Consider the following 23,551-nt stretch of genomic DNA (forward strand, 5'->3'; position numbering starts at 1 on the left):
TTTTGTTCATCAGTTTTAAATGAAAAAACGAGTTCAAAACAAGAAACTTAGAAATTAATGAAAAAAAAAATTACAATATTTTTGCGTCCACTCTTTAATATTTTGTAACTCTGACAACAGATGACAGCATTCTACAATTTCAACACTTTAATATCTTTTATACGTCATCTCACTTGTCTCTCTCTCTCTCTCTCTCTCTCTCTCTCTCTCTCTCTCTTTCTCTGGCTCTTACGTCTCAAACATGCTCTTGAAGAAATGTTGAGTATCACAAAAATTTTAGGGTCTTCCTTGGACAGTGTCAATTATCGATAAAGTCGTGAGTGAAGAAACGATCTACAACCATTTGTGTATTTAAAATCAGGTATATTCTTTTAATTTGGCGTGAACATTTTTCAAATACAAACGATTATATGACTTTAACGTTGTTTTAGAACGTCATGAATTTTGATGGTTAAACATATGACCGACCGGTCGTCTCTCAACCCTACATCATGGACCTTATTATCGGACGTAGTGCGAGATTCGCGAATCTCATTTTGAGAAACACACCTTGCTACATTTCCAAAGTATCCACGGGACCAGTTCGTTGTTTGTGTCAGTGCAACAATAAGCTGCAAGGTGCAAAGGTTTATGGTGAGTTTATCTCGCTGCACCTCTTGTGTGCATAATTTTCTCGATATTTTGGGATCCAAACTATTTTAAAATGTTGTGTCAGATAGGTCAATATCTTCTGTTGCTGTCTTATACTAATTTTTGTACTATTTTTCTGTATATTGAGAGAAGTAAAGTCTAAGGATATAGTCTTGGATCTGAGAAACTCAAAAAAATTGTAGGAGTTTGCAAGGTTAATCATTTCGAATAATTATTCACAGCTCTTGGAATAAAAAATGTTATGGAGATTTAGTGTATATAAATATGTTACACTAAAAAGTATATTCCTCGAGTAAAGAATCATAAAATGTTTCAGAGTCAAATATACAATGGCGGATCATAACAGGAAATAATCATTTTCCTGCGAATGTTATTCTCACCCGGATAAATTTTTCTGATCATTTATTTTATCGTTGTTCTAACGGCTATGCAACGGCTCCATCAGAGAAACCAAATGATGCTTGCTACGAGCCTCCACTTGAAAAAAAACCATCAGTTTTTCAGAAAATGAAACAAATGACCAAAGATTATTGGCACATTCTCATTCCTGTGCACGTTGTTACCTCTATCGGTTGGATTTCAATATTTTACATGGCTGCCAAAAAGTCAGTATAAGATTATTATCAATAGGGTCTGAGAATTAGCATGTTTCAAATTTTTTATGAAATGGTCTGAGGTTTCTAATTTTTCATGTTTCAACAGTGGTGTTGACATTATCAGAATACTAGAAGCCATGAATCTTAGTGAAAGATACTTGGATATATTGAGAGGTTCCAATGCTGGACATTGGGCAGTCGCTTACGCTCTTTATAAATTGTTCACGCCTATAAGATATACAGTAACAGTGGGTGAGTGAAAAAATGCTGTTGATGAATTTTTTAAAAGAATAAATTGCAGTTCCCAAGTGACTGAGAAACCGTTTTATCGCAGGTGGTACAACAATGAGTATAAGATGGTTAAACAAATGGGGATATCTCAAGTTTAAGCCACGTTCAACCGTCAAGGTGAGAAAAGTTTGAATCTTTTTGTATTGCCAATGAAATACAAAAGAAATGTGAATAGGAGAAAAAATAATTCTTGTCTTCTATTTTCACGCTACCCGAATGAAGACTGTCCGTAAGATGTCAACTAGGTCATTGCAATTATAAATCTAGATTTGTTACCATCCAATCTCCCCCGTTCATTCTCACTAATCCCTGCAGCATGATCGATTTAAAATCCAAACCGGACCAATTTTTTCAAACAAAAACTTATATCGAAATGTCTATCACATTTTTATATAATTCTAAATATAGTCTTCTTCAATAGCGAAGAAAATTTATGAACTCTAAAACCAAAATTGAATTTCATTCGAACTATCACAATCCCTTTTTGAATTTTTCGAATTCATCAAAGTGAAGTTACTCCTCAAATCGTTAAAGTTTCCCATCAAAATTTATTCCCCTCCCCCCCAATTGAATCGATAGTGAAAAATGTACAATATATTTTTACCGCAGGGAACGCAATCGGAAGAATGCGCGGTGGCTCACAAAGAAAAATACCTTAAAGCAACGTTCAAGAATCAGCAACAAACAGAACCGCCAAAAACTTAGCGGTTAAATACGAATCTGCACACGAAGCCAGATTTTAACAAGAAAAGAAAATATCAAGAACGAAGTATTGTGCGATTTCGTCTTTAGCAACAAATTGTTTCACGCCCTGATATCAGACCACTTGAAGTAATCGATCTTTGAGCGTATATATGCAATGTTATACATATATATACATATATTATCATACTATCATAATATAATGTACATATTAATACTAACTTTTCAGATATAAAATTTCCACCCATCTTTTGTTTTCAGATATCGTTAATGTATATAAATATTGTACATCCATTTAATATGACTATATATGTATATATATATATATATATGTATATATGTCGACATAACAGAATCAGTAATTAAAAAATCCAGATAGTTTCAGTATTTATTTAAAAAAAAAATAATAATAATAAAAAATAAACTGGTAATTCACCTTCGCGTACATTCATTTAAATAAAAATTGTACTTTTATCTACAAATTACTTCCTACTTAAAGTTCTGAGATAATAGCATACGAGATAATTACAGATATTATTGTATTTTCAATAGGTCAGTGTTAGACAACAATGAAACATTTGTTTTGGCAGCTTGATTTGTGCGTACATAAATCGTTTGTCATAGCAACAAAAGTTGCTTCGTTTCTTTTTCTCTCCATATGAGCATAAAGTTTTCGTGAGGTTTGGGTTATCTCATTACATTATTTTGTGGATAAATTGCGAGTTTCTCAGAGTTTCAGTTGATACGGTTATACGAATTGTTATAAATATATGGAGACAACATTGCCCACTTTCAGTGCGGTGATTAGGCGCTAGTAAGTAATACGAACATTTTTTGGAATATCACAAAACTGACATCGAGAATAACGAAGAATAATAAGTTGTTATCGATTCGAAATAAAAAAGTATAAACGTCGCTGGTACTTAATTTATAATCTTGCGTCGTAGGTATCGGTTTTGTTTTTCTCTCCATTATTATTCGTAATATATTAAAATGGAGTAGTTTATGCCTTTTTTAAATATTATTGTATAATTTGTGTTCACGATGAAAGAACGTGCGTCGAGGTTTTTCACGCCCGAGAAATGTTTGAAAATAATTGTTGTTTTCATATTTCCCAAGCAGTTGGTGAAAGACAATCCAAACAGTGGTCCGGGCCGAAAAATCTTATTCGCTGACCGAAAATAAAAAAGTTTTTCCACGAAGGATAAACGGTGGGAGTTTTGGAATGTAATAGTGACACAAAAAATATCTCTTAGACATAAATATACATGACGATTCCAGAGTGGTTACGAATGGAGATTTTTCTTACATTTTCAACTCATTACTATTTCCATTTTTATTATGCTATTATATCACAGTTGCCTTCGCAACTCACCCATCATGCCCGGCTTTTTGTGGACACGAGCGACGATCGCGTATGTCTTGGTACATTAAACAACGAATCAACATAATTCGAAACGAACGTTCATATTTTCAAGCGATTCAAAAACTCGATCGAATATTCAAAATTTATTCATAGATTAAATCTTTTTTTTTACTTAGTAACGAACGTTTTATTATATTTTCAATTAGATTGCTGAAGTTCTTAGGCTTTTCATTGACTGAATTACTAATTGTTCAATTTATGCTTACTACAAACTGCGTTTTTCTGATATATTACCGACAGTTTCTAATTCGAACTAATCCTAATTCACTTTTTATAGTTTCAATTAAGTTCCAGTTTTTGGATATTTGATTGCTAAGTCTTTCCACGTGATTTTCATTCGAATTACATTTAATCTAATTTTCGTTATTTTATAACGTCGCACCGCGATCTCCCTTCCTTTGGGGAGTACATTGGGCAGTATTTATTGCTACAATTCATAAATATAATCTATACATATATATTTAATATATATCATACGATATAGATAATATCATAATACTATAATGTTGTAAATTGCGTTTAACAATAATGTTTCAACAATAGTTACGGTTATCGAGCAATTACACATGATTTTTTTCCTTTTCGTACATAGACACGATTATTAAGCACGTTTTCGTTTGATTATTATTCGCTTTTAGTCGATTATTCAGTCCTATGAGGCATCAGAGAGCACGATATTGAAATGGTTTTGAAGATCTTTTACAATTTCAGGATTATCTTCTAACAGACGCTTCCGCGTCTCTAGATATTTTATGAGTATCCAATTTTGTGGAAATTTCTTGCCAACGAGGAAATAAATTGACAAGAAGATTCATTGAAATGAAATTTGTGTTATGTTTGAAATATTTTGATTCGCATACATTCGAAGAAACTGGTATTTGTCAAGTTTTCAATGGACTAAAGAATTTTTCTTAATCATATTGTGACGCGGGATGAGAATTATACAACTTTTGGCTTGATAATTTCTTTTTGCTTCATTCGCACAAGTTTCGTTGACTTTCCAGTGCCGATCTTTCTGAGAGAAGACAATTTTTCCATCCAGGATGATCAGTGATTGGAAGAACAGTGACGTCTAACTTTCGACGATTTTTCGTTATCACTGTAATACGTCACTCCGCATTTTAACCCATAAATTGATAACTTGCCGAAACAGGTTGAGGTGCACGTGGTTGAGTGTGAGAAATTCTCTGTATGTGACAAGCTCGACACATTAGTCTACCGTCGAGAGGATAACACCTCTTGTCAGGCTCGTCAGTCAATTGCATTCCACAATCTTCACAAACATAACAATCCACGTGGAAATCGCGGTCCATCGAAACAACCCGAACGGTCTCTTCTGTGCCCTGTGAATATTCAAGACCGTTATTTTTCGAGTTCGATTGACGTCGTACTTGCAATAAAACTCCAAGTTTCAGCGGAATATTTTAAAATTTCGCGGAACAATATTGAGCTGAAATACTTTCAATTTCGTATTTCTATACAATTGAATATGCACAAATGGAAACTCCGACGAATTTCAAAATGTCGGACTGTATTTATGCGAATATAACAAAAATTTCTTGATTTTGGAAGAAAAACTCTGTTTACCTCAACAGGCGTTATTCCTTTTCCGCACGAGGCACACTTTGGCGCAAACATTCGATGATAATCGTTGACGCAATAAATTTTGTTGTCAACGTCAACCGTGAATGGGACTCCGTCGAGACACTCATTGCAAACGCAACATCTGAAGCATCCCGGATGATAAGATTTGCCCATCGCTTGTAAAATCTGCGAGAGTAAAAATTCCCAAAATAATGAAACCGCAAATTTTAGGTGAATTTGAAAGCGCATATCGCAAACGCGAATGGCTCACCATTTCCATTATGAGATGGCCACAAATAGCACACTTTTCGGCCGTTTGTTGGAATCCAGAGTACTGAAAACAAGAAAACAATTATAAAAAATTGTGACCAATTATTCAATAAATGAATGGATATTGACCGAAAAAATCAAAGAATGAATCATTTTTTTTTTTCAATATTAAAACGTACCAAATAATCCTCCTCGCAGTACACGCGTCCATGTACATTGTAAAAAGCTTTGCCGCGAAGTGCCCGTCCACAGGAGCAACAAATGAAGCAATTAGTGTGATAGAGATTTCCCATCGCTTGGCAAGCTTGCCCAGCTCCCGTTACTTTCTCACCGCAAGTGTGACAAATACCTAGAAAATAAAAAAATCAATAAAGCCTGTAATTATCAAAACTAGAAAAAGAATATTTTGTTGTTGAAACTCACAGCATGAAATCGGTAAAATTGATTTAGCCATGCCCGAAATAAGTAAATACAAAATATTTTTGTAGGATTTTAAAAGATGAGAATAAAAACTCGACTATGAATGCAATATTTAGTGACACACTTTTGTCCTGTCGATCGACCCGAGAGACGAGATTCTACTGAAGTTTGTACGTTAGTGCACGCGAGTCGTCGGACTATCCATAACAAGATTAGCGAGACAACGAGACACGTGCATCAAGAGATTGAGCCCTTTCTATATAAAATGTACAGGGCGATCGAGGCCGAGTCGTCAGTGATTCGAAATTTTTTTCATTCGATCTTTCGATAAACTATTGAAGACGACTCTTCAGAGTTCTTTTATTGGCACTACTTCAATCCTATAGATTATCGCAAGATTTAAAAAAAAATCTCAGTTTCTCTTGTTAATGCAGTTAAGTTATTTTTTTGTATTTAAAGATATTTTAGAACTTTAACAATATTGAGAATCGTAAGTCAAATCAACGTTATTGTCGAAAATAATGCTGTTGCTCAAGTTTTGCAGCTATCGAGAGATTTGAGATTATAAAAGGCGTTAAGTTTATCTTTGAAAGTTTGAAAACCGAAAAGAATAAAATTTCTTACCGAAATATTCGCCTTCTTCTTCCTGCTTTTCCATTTCTTCTTCCAATTGCCGCGTCAGTTCTTCTATCTTACGCTCAGCCTCGGTAGGACCCTGCAAACAATATTACACTTGGAAAAAAATCCTCCTTCAATATCTTGAAACAAAAATTAATTCGATCATTGCTAAAATTAGGATCGAAAAGATTTTTGTAAAATTTTGAGAATAGCCTCCAACCCTTTTTGGAACCGTGGACGAGCTGTATGGAATCCTATTAAAAAATGGTATTTTATTTAGAAAAAACAATTTTACCGAAGGTCTCGGCGGCGTGACGTTATAGGGCAATAGTCCTTTGCCAGGAGCAGGCTTAACAGGTGGACTGGCGGATCGTCTGGCATCGATATTGGGTTCGACAGCTCTCTGAAGTACGGGAACGCCGGCATTGAGAAAAACGGGACCAGCGACGCCGCTGGTAACGCCAGGCGGTAGACTAGTGATTCTGGGTCCAGTAAGTGAAAAATCTTCGTTGTTAGTAGTCGCGGCGCTTGAAACAGGTGCTTGAACTTGTCCACGTACGGGGCTCCCGGTTGTGGCGGTAACGAAAGAAGTTGGGACTTGTCTGGCAGTGACGCCGTGATTTTGGCTGGTGAGATCGTTGCCAATTTGTCCATGTGTGGGACTAGTTTTGGGGGACAATCGTGTGCCATTGTTTTGTTGGTAAATGGTAGAATTTCGGGAGGTTTCGTTGCGTCCGGTAGGGCAATGTTCTCTCGACGAAGCGTAAAGCGCCGGTGAGTTTCTCGTCGTTTCAGCCGTTTCCGGAGCGTAATTTCTCTCGGTTTGTTGAACGTTGGTTAAGCGAGTAGTTTGGTCAGAACGCGCCGACGAATAAACCGGCGAATTTCTCGCTGGAAAATCATCGCGGCTCTCCGAAGTGCGATGATACGTTCTGTCGCTCTGTGGAATCGTGCTGGTGATCGTGGCGCCTGGAAGACTCGTGTTCCTCGTCGAATAAACGGTCGGTGAGTTTCGACAATTCGGGGATAATTCACCGGCGCGAACGTTGCCACTGTAAACCGGCGAATTTCGAGTTTGGGCTTCGTAGCCGTGGGAAGAATTGTTTCGCGAAGTTGATTGCTCGATGTACTGCTTGTAAAGTTGGCAATTGTCCGGGCGATATTGCGGCACCTGAGGCAACGTCTCGTTGGACGAACCAGCTCGATAACCCGTCGAATTTGAGTTCTCGTGCATCGTACCACGATAATGCAAACTTGTATCCGGTGGTAAACGTATCGGCGGTGATTCGCTGTGGTAAGGATTACTCAACCGCGGCGAATTTTGTTGTTGCTGTTGCTGCTGCTGTTGCGGATCTGAGGGATAACTGTAGCTCCGAGCCGGTGTTTGCAGCTCCGATGGAGGAACATACGCTGCACTACGCGAACTCTGCAGATCCGCTGAAGACGATGTCGAACCCGAGAGATATCGCGATTCCTGCTGTGATGACACAACTCGCGACAGTGATGTTCCGTCGTAACTTTGACCACGGTTTCCGCGTTGTTGCTGTTTCAACATAAATAATTATCGTTTAGAAATTAAATTCGTCATCGGTCTTTCCTATTTTCTATCCCATTGAAGCGTACATCCGGCTCGTTGGATCATGCAATTTTTTCATTTACTCAATCTTCAAGGTTTCTCAATACTCATTATTTTTGTTAAAGTTCAAAATAAATATCCGAAAAATATTCCAATATTTCTAGGAATGTTTTATAGTACAACAGTTGATATTAAGAGGATTATGAGGGATTAGTGAATTTATGACTAGAATTGATGTGAGATATACTATTGGACTGAATCGATCATAAATTCCAATAAACATTGTGCAAAATCACGAATTATTCAAATCTTCAATCCATTTCGTATTCAAGCCCAATACAAAGTCCTTTAAAGTGTTATTTCTCACACATCCTGAATGTTAAAAGCATTGCAAGATTGGCCAAGGTCAGAGTGACTCATGAGTCGTCCAGAAAAGTGACTAATACAGTCGTCTCTCCCCTCCACTCGTGTTTCAAAATTAAGCACTTGTAGGTAGAGTGTGTTCACAGTTTTTATACCTTTCCGGTCATGACGACATAATCTCCCCCATTGAGATTGGCTGGATGATAATAATTGGGAACCTGAGGAGCTGCTTTGTTTTGTTGCGAAGTGTCATTTTCAAAGTGTCCAACTTCCTGGATATTTTCGTAAACAGGAGGTGCTTCGTAGGGTGGTAGTTCTTTAGCCGGAGAAGAGGATTGGTATCGATTGCCAGTCGGAACTTGAGGTTGAGCTTTACGAAAAGTGGCTTCATAGTTGTCGCCAGAAACGGAGCCGCGTGGGCTGCCTCTGGGACTTTTGCGCACGTCGACAGGATGATAGTAAGGAGGAGCTTGTTGTTGCGGATAATATTCAATATTTTCATAAACAGGGGCTTGTTGTTGCTGTTGCGATCGAGATTGATGTTGCAAATTGTGATGATATTGACCCATAGCGGAAGTAATGCACTCCCCGGCTTTAGGAGGTGCAAATCTTGAAGCCGCTATCATATTTTCCCTTTCATACATTTTGTAATCTGGTGGTGCAGGCAGAGCACCTTGTCTCCCAACCGGCAATGGAATTTCAGGCCCTGTTGACCCCAAACTGGAATTCCCATCTCCAAAACTATCCGTGCCGCCCAGAGACCTCGTAGACCTTGTGGAATCACGTGTCGAGTGATGCTGCAAACTTGCTGCCCTTGGGAGGACCGGCACTTGAGCCTCCGGCCTAGAACTGCTTGACACTCGACCATGGCTGTGCTCGGTCGAGGGCTCGTCGCACCCTAGCTGGAGATAGCCAAGCTTGTGGACGTATGCGTCGGCCGAGTCACACATTGGCCGGAATAGAGTTTAGGATTTTCTTTTGAGATATACAAAATATTTGGCAAATATTCTTTATGAATACAGGTGTACGAATATGGGAATTTCAATACGAAATCTTCAGAGCACGCATTTGACAAAGAAAAAGTATATATTGTAGTTAATTGTGTAGTAACAGGGAAAATTGTTGCTTATACGGTGAATAATGTAGAAAATCGTTTGTATGTATTTCTTTGCACTCCTGATTTACTTTTCTTTTTTTATCAATATTTGTGTTTCATAAACGTTTTATTCCAAGCTATTATTCCGACTTTTCTTCATTGGGGGCTACACCACAAAAGTATTTCTTTATCTTTCCGACAGCCCGTTCCCACGATCGACAATGCTCTTGTCTTCTTTTTCTCTTTCTTTCTCTCTCTCTCTCTCTCTCTCTCACCCTTTTCCTCTCTTTTCACTCGGTCTCTGTTTCTCCCTTTTTTCCTCAGGTAAGAAAAGTCAGCGCCGCTTTTGGTACTGTAACTTCCGTACGAAACGATCCTCGATTTCTGACGATCTTCGTTGTTCGGTCGACATCGCACGATGCGATTGAACGAGAAAAAAAATTTTAGGACAGTAAGTTAATGTGACAGGCGATTTGAATTCTGTTATTCGTTGAGGGAAAAGACGTCGGGGATGGACAGAATTCGAATTACTTCATTTACAACGCGAAGGAATTGATTTCAACGGATTTATCTCTGTATAGTTTATAAACTTCAATTCATTTCCCATTGACCGTACTTTTCACTTCTATTCTGGGGTTTCCTGTAATTTCTGTTGTTTGAAGAAGTAAACACGTTCGTTCGTCAAGGATTTCAAGATAAGATGATCGTTTTTCTGCTCCGATGGAACGAAACATGGAAAAGAATAACACGATCGGTTTTTCAGAGTAAGGCACCCTTTGGGTTACGCCCAGGACACTGTACCCGGTATAAAGCACAAAAAAACACGCGCAGGATCTTTCGACGATATATATTACGAGAGCGACACCCACATCGTCTTACGAATACACACGCATAAAAATACAACCGTAAACGCGCTCTCGTCTCTCTCGCTCCCTCAGACCACTCTCACGGATTGAAGTTTTTTCTTTTTTTTTTTCAACTCGGTAAGTTGTCTCGCGGATTCACTGAGATATCACCATTTTTTTTTTAAATTCTTTTCACTCTTTCAGTTCACCGAGTTTGTTTATACGTCAAGTACTACCACCACGGAAAATCAACATTAGCAACTTTTAAGTGGCGTAGTTTCTACGAGCGTGAAGATTAATTGTAACGACGCCGATTTATTCTAGTTGTCATTCGTTCCGACGTCGTCGACGTCTTCCCTGCACAGTACTGTACATACAAGCTTCCAGGGGCACGCGAGAAATCGAGGCTTTTTCTTTTTTTTTTACCTTCGAAAACGTTGAGCTCCATCTAGTAGCTGTGTTAGATTGGCGGTTACGTAGTGCTCTTGATTGGCGACGGAAAATACATATTAATAATTATGATGAAATTTTGAATGTATGGCGGATAAAAGTTTACCGAGAAAAGTTAAATGAATTCACTAGCAAGTTTTTTTAAAAAACCGTGTTGAGATAACGCTCTCCTAATTTTTCAAAATCATTAACTTAAAAAAAAAATAAGACGGTGACGTCCTCTTTCGGCGGTATAAGCAACCCCTACTGTAGTTTTTAATACAGTTGCTACGGGGCGCTAGTGTCGTGCTGAGCGGACTGTTGGTATCACTTGTGACACTTGTTGTGAAAGCAGTAAACGTTTCGATCAACAATCAATAATCGCAAAGTTTTTTCCTCACGCGCATTTTGGAAAACCATCGATTAATTCGAAGTGATGAAGTAAATAAATGCTAATCTCTAAATTTTCGTCCGAACTGTGTGAAAAATTTGGAATGTGCAGGCGTCTCATGCAAACAAGTACAGAGGACAGAATATGGAATCGTGCAGCGTGCTTAACCGAATGAATATTTGTAAGTTGTTCATTATATTCGCTACTAATTCTTGATTTTCTATTTATGTGATAGAATTCGAATTTTGGATCTCTAATATAAACAATGAATGGAAATAAATTTCTAAAAACTGTATCGAACGAACACGGTATAGTATTTTGCCGATGGGACCATTTTTTTGTTACACGAATCAACCTAAAAAGGACACGCTTCACTAGTTCGGATCATCGTTTGAAAGACTCAAAAAATAATAATGCATCCACTGTTAAGCAATCGTTACGTACTTTTTGTACACGACTGTACGGCCAAGCAATCTTCAGAGGGCGCACGACTCGTTTTATTGTTTCCTGCCGGATGTGTTGTACGACAGAAAATTTCTCGTCGTTCATCTGCATCTTTTTTCTTGATTGGGTCTCGTTGACATTCCAAGGGTCTAATTAGTTACATGGAGGTCTATTGTGCGTTGTTGTCTCATACATTCAACTCGATTATTCGATTAAATAGAACAACTTTCCATCGCATCATTTTCGTTTGTTCAATAAAGCCGTAGTCTGTTCCATGATCATTTTTCGAAACAAGAATTGTTCAAGTTTTTAAAACCTACACTAAAAAGGTACCGCGAATTCATAATTTTATGACCATTTCCCGTGAAGTTTTTATGTTAATTCGAACGTTGTGGTGCTCACTCGACCTTGCGTAAAAACGTGAATGCTAATTTTCACAACTCGTGCACTTTGAAAATCCTAACCTCAGAGTTTTCGAATTTTAAACTTTTATCACTGAATTAAGAAATCGATGTTTTAACTTTTACTTTCAGACCATTTTTCGTACTGTTTTCTTCAAATCCCGTTTATTTTTCCCGGCTGTAAACGTAATTTTTCACCTACTAAAATCTACTCGACGATTTTCGGTGGCCACAAATACTTGTCGCGTTGATTTTCGCGTGGGAATGAGGTTTCACCTAAAAGTTGTTTTTTTTTCTTTTGTCCTCTGTTCGTTCGGCTCACCGTAACGATTGAGATTTTGTTTTCATGGTTTTATCAGCAGTTCGGACTATTGTTATCTCTCGTGTGTGCAAATACGATGAGTGCGTCCTATGAATTTTAGTGAACAAATAAAATGATGAAAAAAAGACGAGAACAATGGAGAAAATTCGTATTTCAATTAAGTAAAAAACGCACGTAAATACGTCGCTATAAATCTGGGCTCGCATGTGCATTCATATTATTGTATATTTATGTATTTCAATTTACAAACTCGCACCGCGTGCCATCCCGTGATTAAGCGATTTGCAAGTGTAATTACACGATGCCCACGTGCATTTCAATCCCCCTTTTATTATCCCATTGTCGAGAGTCTTTTAAAGTTTCTCTGTTGGATGCTGTTTGAATTTTCGTCGCAAAAGTGTGTGCACACACGTGCACCCCGAGGATTATTTCTCCTCAGTGACCTTCCGGCGTCATTTAATCTTTCGTGGCTTTTTTAATGATGAAAAATTGCTCACGAAATAAAAAAATTACTTGAAAATTTCAAGTTCCGAATACCGTTTCATTAAATCGCGATAAATGATCTCGAAAAGATCCTGTAAAAGCGCTGAAATGAGAAAACTCGAGGCAATTCATTGACGCAAACGGCATCGGTGCTTCTCTCCTTTTCTCATCCGTACACACACGAGAAAAATAATAATTCGTCCGCAGTGTTATAACACCACAGCACAAGTCGGATTGTTGTCATTATACTTTTGTGTTCGACCTTAATTTCGTGTCTCACGCAATTCGGAAGGCCGCGCGCGCGTTCGAGCGAAGGACGGGCTTCCCACGTTTCGACCATTCTTTCGTGAAGCCAAATTTGCTCGCTGCACTCACGTAAACACGAAAACAGTGACGAGAACGTAGAATTTTTTATTTTTTATTTTTTTTTTTCAAATCTGGTTCTAGAAAAAAATTATTCCAACTGAAACTTGCAGGCTCGTGAAAATCGATTGATTTTCAATAAATGAATAAAATCACTTTTTATACTCACGATCAATTTGCTTCGTAGGAAATGAAAAAGGAAAATTTGAACTCAAAATCTCGGGGTCGTTCGACAAGAGATTCAATTACGATTCAAATGAGCAGCAAGCCCAGTTCAAACCTCGAATTGAAACGGTGCTGCACCCATTTTTATGTTTACAGATATGTTTTTTTACTACTCTCGGAGCTGTACTCGGTCGAGCCTCATCGCGCAATGGGAAACGCTTTGTTTGGATGCGATTCGCCCCCTCCTTTCGGTTTCATTCTCATTTTGTGGACTTTGACGCATACGAAGACGATTTCATGATGGTAAGTTCAAAGGTCAAGTATTTTCGCCTTGTTTCTTTCCTCAACAGTTTTAACCCTTACTAGTCACACCTCAAGTTTCTGGCGTAATAGTCACACGCGGGGTCCAAAGTACCCCACTCACTTTGGGGGACGATAAATAATTGAAAAACTGTAAAAAAAAGAAAATAAAATAACAATACTGCAATGCATTTTGAACCTTCAAGAAACGACCATAACGATTTTATTCTATTCGTGGTATTTTTAGTATTAAAAAAACTGTCAAAGAAAAGAACGCAGAAAAAATGACTTTTTTCACAAAAATTGATGTAGAAATCGTAATTTTCAATTAAAAAAAAATCAACTCGTTCTATAAACCTGAGAAATCACGCTTTCAGGTAGCATTAGTTAAATTTGTCACGCTGGGGTGGATCGGACCCCGGATCTTCGCAAGGTCTGACTTGATCGACTACCAAAACTAAACTAACGGGCCCTTTCGAATAATAACGATGAGGCTTCTTCCCAAAGGTTCGAACTATCGACCGAGGGCACCACAAGTCCCATTTTCTCGAAATTTCTATTTGGTATCGTCGGTCGAAAAACGGCTGGGGTCCAATACACCCCGTGTGGCTATTAAGGGTTAACGAGATACTGATTGGTAATGAACGGCACAGCAGCCAATCCGCTGGCGCGTCTTTGGAGAACGTTTTGCTGTGACCCCAGAGACAAGCTCACACGCATTTGCTCCCGCGTTTGGCTTCATCACGCAGTGCTGGTCTCATCAGGACTGCATTGGATTTAAAAATCTCAAGGATTGTTCCAATCCTAATTTCGCAATCGAATTCATTTCCTTGAAATTGTTCGTACTTTCTGAGTCATCCTGCTGTATACGCGTAATGAAATCTCGATTAACTTTTTTGTTAGGTCGCGCTGCGCTACATCTGCCGTTGACGTTCGCGCGCAGCGGAGAGAGCAGAAACTCGAGGGAATGGCGCGTGTGAACAGTTTGCACCTCTGACTTGAGCGTCTCGGGCTCTCAGGAAAGGAGCAGTCCAGGAGCCAAAGCAAAAGAAGCACTCGAGAATCATTGTTGGAGGAAAATGGAGACGGATAACCGAAATCGAACGATCGAGATGCCAATGCCCGCGTGAGTCGATGTACTACTGCAGCGAGTGCGAATTATCGGAGTCGAAGAAACTTCGAATTGTAGGCGCCCACTCTCTCGGTGAGCTGAAGCTGCGGCTGGAGCTGCGAGCGCTTTCCCAGATCTGGATAGATCGCGAACGAGCGCTCGATTGTTGGGAAAGTTTTCTTACTTTTTTGAGAGGCCAGAAAACATCGTACCGACAAAACTTTAATCGATCATTCGAGCAGCACGTTTTTGTCCTCATTTCGTAGTCATAACGAGCGAAATTCGGTGTCGACTTCCTGCACTCGAATACACGGTCGTTTGATAATTCATTTTTTCCCTCATTTCCGTCTGAAGTCTTAACGGGGCTTTTCCCATAAAATGAAGAAGCTCCGTCGACGAGGAAGCGAGAAGCGAACAGAAACGTCGCTCTTAGCGTATGCGAGTTTCGATTCGATGTAAAACGTGGGTCGTGGGTGCTCTTAACTCGTTTCATCAGGAGATTGATCCGGTCACGATCAGGGCGTAAATCGATCGATGGGCGAGGCGCGTCTCGATTCGTCGGGCTTATTTTTTTCACGTTCATCTCTCTCCTTCTCTTTCCGTCTTACTTTCCTTCAGGATACACGGTCACGCGCTACCGGCTTCGTGGTATGAATGACGAAATTTCCTCTCGCGCTCAACAGAAGCTGCAGCTCTTGAAAGGGCGTCATTTATGATGTGCCTTGAGAATTATTACGACGGTGACGGATAGGCGACTGGGAATCGTGTTTACAGTCGCGATTCTATTCGAACTCGCCTCCGTACAGCTTCAATAAAGAACGCAGTAAGAATGGCGCAAGCTTGAAATTTTCATCGATTACATTGACAGGAAGTTGAGCAGAGAGAAGGAAAAGGCTTTTATTCGTTGATTCGTTCTCCTCGTGGCAAAAAACCTTCGAAGCGTTCGTTCATATCCCCGTTTTGTTGTTCCATATCCGTAATAAGCCATGCTGGAATATGATCGCGAAGAAAAGTGATTGGAGTCGTTCGACAAAATCATCCAAATAAATTTGATCGATCGCAACGCCGCAGCGATGCTCGATCCAACGATGAGGAAAAAACTCGTAGCTCAACCTCAATATTTCGCAGTACCGTAAGAATTTCGGTAATCGCAGCAATCATTAGATTTTTTAGAAACAACGAAATGTTACACGGAACGTTCTTCACCGTGCCTCTAATCGGGTCACGCCAATTTCGACTCGAGCGAAGAAAAAACGTATCAACTCACAACTGAACTCATTTCTCGAATAAATTGCCCCGAATTTATTCGTTCACGCGAGGACAAATGTGTCTTCGTAGTCAAATAAAATATTGTTTTGAAATCGAGGTTACGATTAAAATGGCGGAAAAACCTCGTTCGGAGCATTTTTCGGTGGATTATTTTTGCTGAGGATTTCAATACGTAGACAAAATCCCATGTTTCTTAATACGTAACACTTGGTCATTTACGCTCGTCGTTTTAATGTAATCTTAATGACGAACTACGAATGTCGAGGTTCGATACGCATCTGGCCGCGCGTTCGAGTGCGTGAGTATCCGGTGATGTAAACGGGAATTTTTCGCATAGGCACACATAGAAAGATGGAAAGTCGCAGGTGGACAGAGCAAGGGAAAGAGCGAGGCAGAGAGTTAATTAGATGGCCTTGGTCATACAGAAAAGAAAGCTCGTAGCGGTGTCTCATCTGATGTAATTTCTCCATTAGTCAGGAACGCGATTCTAGCGACACGCGAACCGACCTCAGGCTGCTCAGGAAACGTTGAATTAGAGCTACATCTGGAAGAGGAAGGACAAGGAAAAAGGGAAAGAGAGAGAAGGAGATATTGGCCGAAGATTGATGGGAAGAATGGGAGAAAAAACTTTCTTTTGGAGAAATAGTTTTGCAGAATGACTTTTAACCCACTTTCATTTGAAAGGATCCCTGTTCGTAGAAAAAACCTGGCAAACCGGTCAGTTTTTTGTGTTACTTTGGGATTTTTATCGGAAAAAATGATCGAAATTCGCCACTGAAACTTCTCGAATCTTAAAATTCTCGTTTTTTGAGAGCTTCGTCTCGAAAATCGTGTCTGAATTGACCCACGTGAATTTCTAACTCGAAACTGCCTCAACAGTCAAAGAATAAGAGCTATTCGTAATAATGGACGTAAATTAACTTGTTATTTACAAATGACAGCTGCATTTTCAGGGAATATACTTTTGCTGTTGCTTCTCCAACGTTGCGTACTTCGATTACATAACGTAATTGCATGTTTGTTAAAGTATATGTAAAGAAAACTGGATAAAAAAAAGCCAGCGGAACTCGTGTCTCCCATTAAAAAGTCGCTCCGTGAAAACTCCCGGAGCTCTACGTGCTCTGGCATTTGGTTCTGTCGCATCCGGAACGGATATCGAGTGAAGGCGTTCCTTCTCGTTCTCGTAGGAGCTCTCGAGAACACCGAATGTGGAATATTCGAGCTCTTTCGAAAGTTCGACCGAAACCAAGTGACTTCGGTTATAAAACTTAGTTTTTACACTTTCCTCTGCAAATTCTGATAAATTTTCTATCTTCTTTTGCAGGGAGCAATGGAAAAAAATTCAGTCGAAAGCTTCGTTCCTCGTCTCCAACGAGCTGGCGGCCTCGGACTCCAACGATTACAGCCACAATAAACAAAACTATGAATTATGGGAGGCGTGCGTTCAATGGCGAGGTTGAATAAAAGTGCCGGGTGCGATGACATCTAACAGCTGTTTATTTTCTGCCTCTTCTCTGTTTTGGCCGGAAGTGGCGCCAAAGCGGACACCACTGTGAGCGGCTCATCGCTCCCTCTCTCTTCGCTTCTCCCTCTCTGCGGTTTCGATCACGGTCTCTTCGACCAAGAGATTCTGTTGGACGTTCGAGCCCCTCCGCCTTATTCGTGTTTCCGGTTCATCAGAGAAGAGATAATAGAGCATTCTTCCCCATAAACAGTGGACCCTCGTGAGGTCGAAGGCGATTCAGCGATTCAGAGCTTCGGAACGACTCAAGTACGATTTCTACTTGATGTTTATTCGACTAAAACGGCTTTTAACGTTTCTAATCGAACGCTCAAAACGTCGAAGCACTTCCGCATCGAGCTACGAACTACTTTATTCCGATTTCAATGAATAATTACATTTGAATTACTAAAAATATGAATTTTGTTAAAGAGTCGATTGCGAAAGGATACCGATCGATTTCTCAACTTCCAGCGGCTATCGAAAGTAGCATTGACTCTATTAATTTATTATCGCGTTTGGAGAGCCATGTCAACGCGTTAACTGGCCACATGTTACGCGCAGAGGCGAATAAGGCGTGCGAGAATAGTGTGTACACTCGTAATACCGTAGGCAGATCGGTAAAACTGTAACGCGCGCAAGTGTGTTGTACAAGTTCTCAGCGATACGGGAAGTCGAGACTCTGAGGCTTACGCTATAAGATGTTTTATACTGTTGAGTGTTGGCGAGGCCCGCGCGCCTATGTATATACAGAGATCAGACACACGAGACACCTGCTAACCGAGCAATTTAAATTCCAATGTAGTCACAGATCAGTAATAGCAGTCGAGTCCGCGCAAGTCTCCGGAGCGAGTAAACCGCTGCTTTCTAGCGAAAAATAATATTATAATGTGATATTGGCACTTTATGCCGCGTGTGGGTTGATCGCTTTACCGATTATTCAGCTCCCGAGCGCGTGTGTCGAAAGTTTCGAAACGTCGAGGCACTCGAAAAGCTTCCTTCTTCCAGCTCGAGCTCGTTTCGTCGAGCTTCTGCGGGGAGCGTGGAATCGAGTTTGAAAGTTTATTCTTAAAATTTTTTAAAAAAATATTCTTTCAAACGTTTTAAGTTTTGTGGGTCATTGTGTTTCGTCGACGTTTCCCACGAAGCTCTCGATGAAATCGAAACATCGGGATCTCCGGATCCCGCTGCGAGATCCTTAAAGATTTTTACTTTTTCTACGATTCATCATCCAGTTTCATGCGATCGTGATATGGTTTAGTTGAAATAGCGGAAGCGAATGTACTGTATTTAGGGTTATGCGAGAATTGGAGTACGCGGGCGCGGAGGAGAATTTTCGTGCTCTCAACATCCTTTCTTGCCGGAAGTGTTTCTCTGCGCGCCCCCTCTCGTTTTTCTTTCTATCTCTGTCCCTCGCACGCTGAGAATCGAATCGAATCTCTATTGTTCCGTGGCGAAATCGGGGGCGACCGCGTGAGCGCTTTTAACCGGAAGTGTTAACTCCGCTGGGGTCTTTCTCCCGTGCTTCCGGAAATTCTACCGGTGAAATCAGTCTGCCTATTCTCACTCTTTTACAACTAGGCATGTCCCACTCGCGGATATAATGTGGAGTAAGCCTTGTAAAAATCCGGATTTTATCGCACCTACAACCAGTTTCGAACACCGGAAAGAAAATGATTCTGTCAATTTGCGGCTTCATTAATTCCATTGGATCTCAATTGTTATTGTGTAATCGACGCGTGCACAAAATCCCGTATTTAACGTCGGTGCCATTTCCGGTTTCAATCTCTACGACGAAAAACGAGCGATCGTATTGAGCCACTGTGAGTTTCTAATTTTCATGCGAGGAAACATTTCACTTTATTTTGAAGTCGAATTACTCGTTGAGCTGTCAAACGGATCACATTACTGGGCCGTTCCAATTCGAAAGACTTTCTCGAAAGGTGCGAGGAGACCGAAGGAGCTAGAAAAGGCACGAAAGGAGCCGGGGACCCGAACGCATGGTCAGATCGAATCGATTTTTCGTCCGCGACGAGAGATTTTGTCGTTTCGCAGCCGAGGGTTCGTTTTGCAACATCACGCGCGCAGCTTATCCGCGCTAATAACAGATCAAGTGAATTAGTGGCGTTAACGTTCTGTTTGCACGCATATCGTAAACGGTGAGGGGTGAATAATTATGTTGGAGAAAAGTGCAACGAACCCTCGCCGCCTAGTAAGCTCGGCCCGAAGGCGAAAGGGCTGTAGAACAATTGATGCTCGGTTTTCCATTCGCCCTTTTACCTTAAAGTCATCGCGGAGTACGAAGACAGAAGTAAAGCCAAGGACGGGAGAGTTGATCAGGCTTCGAACGAGGACCACACCTCGAGGGTGTGGCGCCTCAGGGTGCGCCTTTTCCCCCAGTTACATATTCGTTCACGCTACAACGGTGCACTTTGCCTCCGTGTGTATAATTCGTCTGACGAGCACGTGCTACACACCCGAGAAGTCCGGTTATTATTTTTCATCCCTCGCGTCGACTGACGTAAACGCGGCTTTGCTTCTCGGCGCTAACGTTTTTGTAGTACGTATTTGTACGACAGTTAGGCAGCGACTCCAATCCTCCGGAGACTACGACCGTTGACCATCGATCTTTCTCAAAACACGCCATGAAAATACTGCCACCGCTTCCGGGTCTCCCTTCGAGCAATGCCCTCACGAATGTTTCTTACGGACAAAGCTTGCTTGTCAATGATTTTTTTGAATGGCAAATGATTTGGTTGGTCGATGAAGAAAAGTTTGAATTCCGTACATTCAGCTTGCATTAAATGCATTTTGTTCGAGGAACGAAATTCTTGTCTGTCTCACTTTTCCATAAGAATAATATGCTTTTTTCTATTTTTCAGAATCTTCTCAGCCCGCAAGTACTCGAAGAAAATACGATCCAAGAATGATGGAGTCGCTCCGTGTCCTGGAATCGTATTGCAACAATCGAATAAATTCGACGCTACAGAAAAATTTGATACGACTTTGGATCTGTGGGGATGCGATTCGGAGTACCTCGGACAGATAAACATAGAAGAATCCGATTCCGCACGTGTGTGTTTTCGTCGTACGACGTGTGGATCTCTCTTGTCCATGCGCGGAGAGCAGACGCACACAAATCGTAAATTGTGGTGTCTATTGTTCGAAGATGTTTGATCTCGCGCTTGGACAGTGTGGGCGATGAGGAATGTTCCAGTTGCGTGTGCTACAGCTCGTAGGCATATTACAGTCGTTTCGCTGCTCACTCGTAACTCGTACGTCACTCGATACCTATGACTTATACAAAGGTTATGATATACCCAGCACGATACTTTATATATAAACATATATTTTATACCATTCGATCATTTATTTTCCACAATTCATGCATCTGCGTATAAGCTCGAGCAAAAGTTGCATGCTAAGCTGCCATGAAACTTCTTTGTCATATCTCTGAGGGACAAAAGTCCTTTTTTTCTCATTTCAATATTAAAAAACAGCTCTGAAGAGACAAGCGTAAAGAGAAACTTGTGAACGGTGCATCGGAAAAGGAAACTAATGAGAGTTTATCGTTCCAGGATTCCAGGATGAAATTTGAGCTGCGAATTCGAGACTTTTGGAACATTCTGTACGCTCGTGATCGCATTGTGTGTGTGTGTGTGTACTGCTTTCGATATCATTGGAGTGTTGTACTACGTTTGGCAAAACAACGATTGCACAGACACGGAGCTCTCTCGATCCCTGGAACGTAGGAGAGATAGGGAGAAGGATCTTTCGTTATTTTATTTGAACTTTCCGCGATATTCGATTCTCTTAACTTCGTTATTGCATTGTTTACACGCGCCCTGTCTAATTGGAGATAAATGGGGAAGTTAGTTTATACGTGTTTATTAATGATGCGATATGATAGTAGCGATAACGCGACGAGTAAGTTATCGATAAAATTTTAACAAAAGGAGTATCAGATTTCACGATTATTTCCTGTTGGCCAGCGGAGATAAGGATGCTGCAAATTTTCCATTGTTTTTTTCCCTCTTTCAACGGGTCTCCTTTCGTTTTGAAGCGATTGCAGTTCCGCCCTTGCGGACACTCGGTCGAAAGGAGGAAGTAGACGATTAATCACCGAGTCCCTTCCTTCGACCCTGCGCGCTTCTTCCATCTCTGTACATGCGCAACTCTTTTATGTGGGTAAATCGAATTCCAGACCTTCCTCACACCTCTCATTTAATTCGGGGCTCGCCCAGTCGCTCCGCTACAAAATAGCGGCGGTTCATTACTTTTAGGGACTTCGATCTTCTATTTTTTTCTCCAGCTTTTTCTTTCGAACCCATACGTCGAATATTTTCAACTCGATAGAAATCTTTTGTAATATTTTCGAAGGATTCAGAAACCAGAAAAAAATCCGACACAAATTGAGTTTTTTTCCAAGTCTCTCTTGGGAAATTGCGGAGCCATTCGTTAATTTTGAGTTTTCTATATCGCTCCAATGAATTTGGATAATTAATGAGATTTGATGATGAGAATTTGATAGAGACGCGTGCGTCAACTGGGCTCAAACGCGGTTTTCATCTAAAACGATCGTTTTGTCCAGACCTTCAGACCGAATCGTGCAGTGTCTTTCTCCCGGCTGATCGGACAATTCTCTTTCGAAATTTCACATTGTGCCAAGTGAAGAGTGAAAACGATCGTTTCCGCTGTTGCAAATCCCTTTGTATAAATGGTACTCGAGTATTTTGCAACTCTGGGAGAGCACCGTGAGCGCAAAAGAGAGCGAGAGAGAATAGTAGAGAGGGAAACAGAAAGAAACGACGCCGCATGAATCAGGCTATTTTCATGGCGTCGTTTACGAGGTTTGACAAAAATAAAGGAATTTTAACAGGAATAATAAAGAATGGTCACTTTGTAAAAAAAATAATGAAAATGAAAGAAAAACCAACAAAAATTCTTTCCTTTATTCACAGAATTTAGCGAATTATAAAATTCAACGAAAAACGAATTTAAAATCATTCTGCTACGAAATTTTCATTCGTTTTTCTTCTCTAATTTTTTAATTTTTGTTGTCAGGTTACCTGGGAGACTCCAAAGATCAACGTTCAGGATACAATTTGTTGGAATCGCCGCCCACCTCTTTTCCTCGGCGTGAACCGCGAACGTCGGTAAATTTTTCATGTCGAATGTTACGGAGCTCGGAAGGGCCGCGATGTATTCAGTGGCGAACAGGAAAGTCTCTGTTCTCGAGAGTGTACGTGTGAGTAAGGATAGAGCGCGTGTTGTGACGTTTATCATTTGTATCTATAAGCGAGAAGGGGCAACGGTAAGGGTTAAGCTGCAGTCACATGTACACGAGCCCTAAAGCCTCCACACTGGGCACACATCGCTGGCTGCTCGGCTATTAAAATATCGCGTCGTTTTTATACGCATCATAAATGCTGTTTACCCAAGTTCGAGTTATCTCTCCCTTGGACCGTATTATCGCGGAGCCTGGCTTTGCGAGTCGTTTGGCATTCGCCGCTTAGACCTCGCGAGAAAAAGCTCCGTCGTGGCTTTTTTTTCAACGAAATGCCGAGGAGCATTTTCGAGATCACTCTCCGCGGGTCGTTCGGTTTTAAGGGACTGGAAGTGAGACGAAGTTCGATTTTCACGCTGGAGCAACATCCTCGCCGCATGATTAACGTTTTCGGCTGGACTGGAAAGAAAACTTTCTTGAAAATCGAAGTTCTCTTTTCGGTAAATTGCAAAATGAATAAACCGATGCGGAAAACTCTGTTCAGAAATGCAATAAAGCGAAGGCTCTGCCAACACTTTCGAGGGCTTGTAAATTACAGCGCTGTACAAACACACTCCGATGATAAAACGTGAATGAAAAAATGTGCCAGGCCTGGCAAACCGAGCCCCATGGGAGTCCCCGTGCTTCTATCAGCTCTCTCCGATCTC

The 23,551-nt window shown here is 40.5% G+C and overlaps 2 protein-coding genes and 1 long non-coding RNA gene across 5 annotated transcripts; 2 read left to right on the forward strand and 1 right to left on the reverse strand.

The window, feature by feature from the left end:
• The first annotated feature begins 204 nt into the window (after positions 1–204).
• LOC122415797 (uncharacterized protein C18orf19 homolog B) lies at positions 205–3,529 on the forward strand. Of its 3 annotated transcripts, none has more exons than XM_043428267.1 (7): positions 205–361; positions 432–633; positions 968–1,256; positions 1,354–1,499; positions 1,582–1,655; positions 1,761–1,783; positions 2,148–3,529. In XM_043428267.1, exons 2-7 carry the CDS (start codon positions 492–494, stop codon positions 2,248–2,250), a joined length of 777 nt encoding a protein of 258 aa, XP_043284202.1. In that variant the 5' UTR covers positions 205–361; positions 432–491; the 3' UTR covers positions 2,251–3,529. The 3 variants fall into 3 exon arrangements, with proteins under 3 accessions (XP_043284202.1, XP_043284204.1, XP_043284203.1); XM_043428269.1 differs by having other exon boundaries at positions 1,761–1,767; XM_043428268.1 differs by lacking the exon at positions 1,761–1,783.
• jub (LIM domain-containing protein jub) lies at positions 2,603–10,897 on the reverse strand. The gene is made up of 7 exons (XM_043428265.1): positions 8,653–10,897; positions 6,854–8,101; positions 6,565–6,655; positions 5,700–5,869; positions 5,522–5,584; positions 5,254–5,436; positions 2,603–5,009 (listed from the first exon to the last, which is right to left on the reverse strand). The coding sequence occupies exons 1-7, from the start codon at positions 9,445–9,447 to the stop codon at positions 4,788–4,790; spliced, it is 2,772 nt and encodes a 923-aa protein (XP_043284200.1). The 5' UTR covers positions 9,448–10,897; the 3' UTR covers positions 2,603–4,787.
• Positions 10,898–11,245: 348 nt separating this feature from the next.
• Positions 11,246–21,173, forward strand: LOC122415529 (uncharacterized). The gene is made up of 5 exons (XR_006261940.1): positions 11,246–11,439; positions 13,593–13,739; positions 14,640–14,940; positions 17,441–17,887; positions 20,500–21,173. It is a non-coding gene; the product is annotated as an uncharacterized lncRNA (long non-coding RNA).
• Positions 21,174–23,551: the final 2,378 nt, after the last annotated feature.

Source organism: Venturia canescens, chromosome 9 (assembly GCF_019457755.1).
Source record: "Venturia canescens isolate UGA chromosome 9, ASM1945775v1, whole genome shotgun sequence".
Classification (NCBI taxonomy): domain Eukaryota; kingdom Metazoa; phylum Arthropoda; class Insecta; order Hymenoptera; family Ichneumonidae; genus Venturia; species Venturia canescens.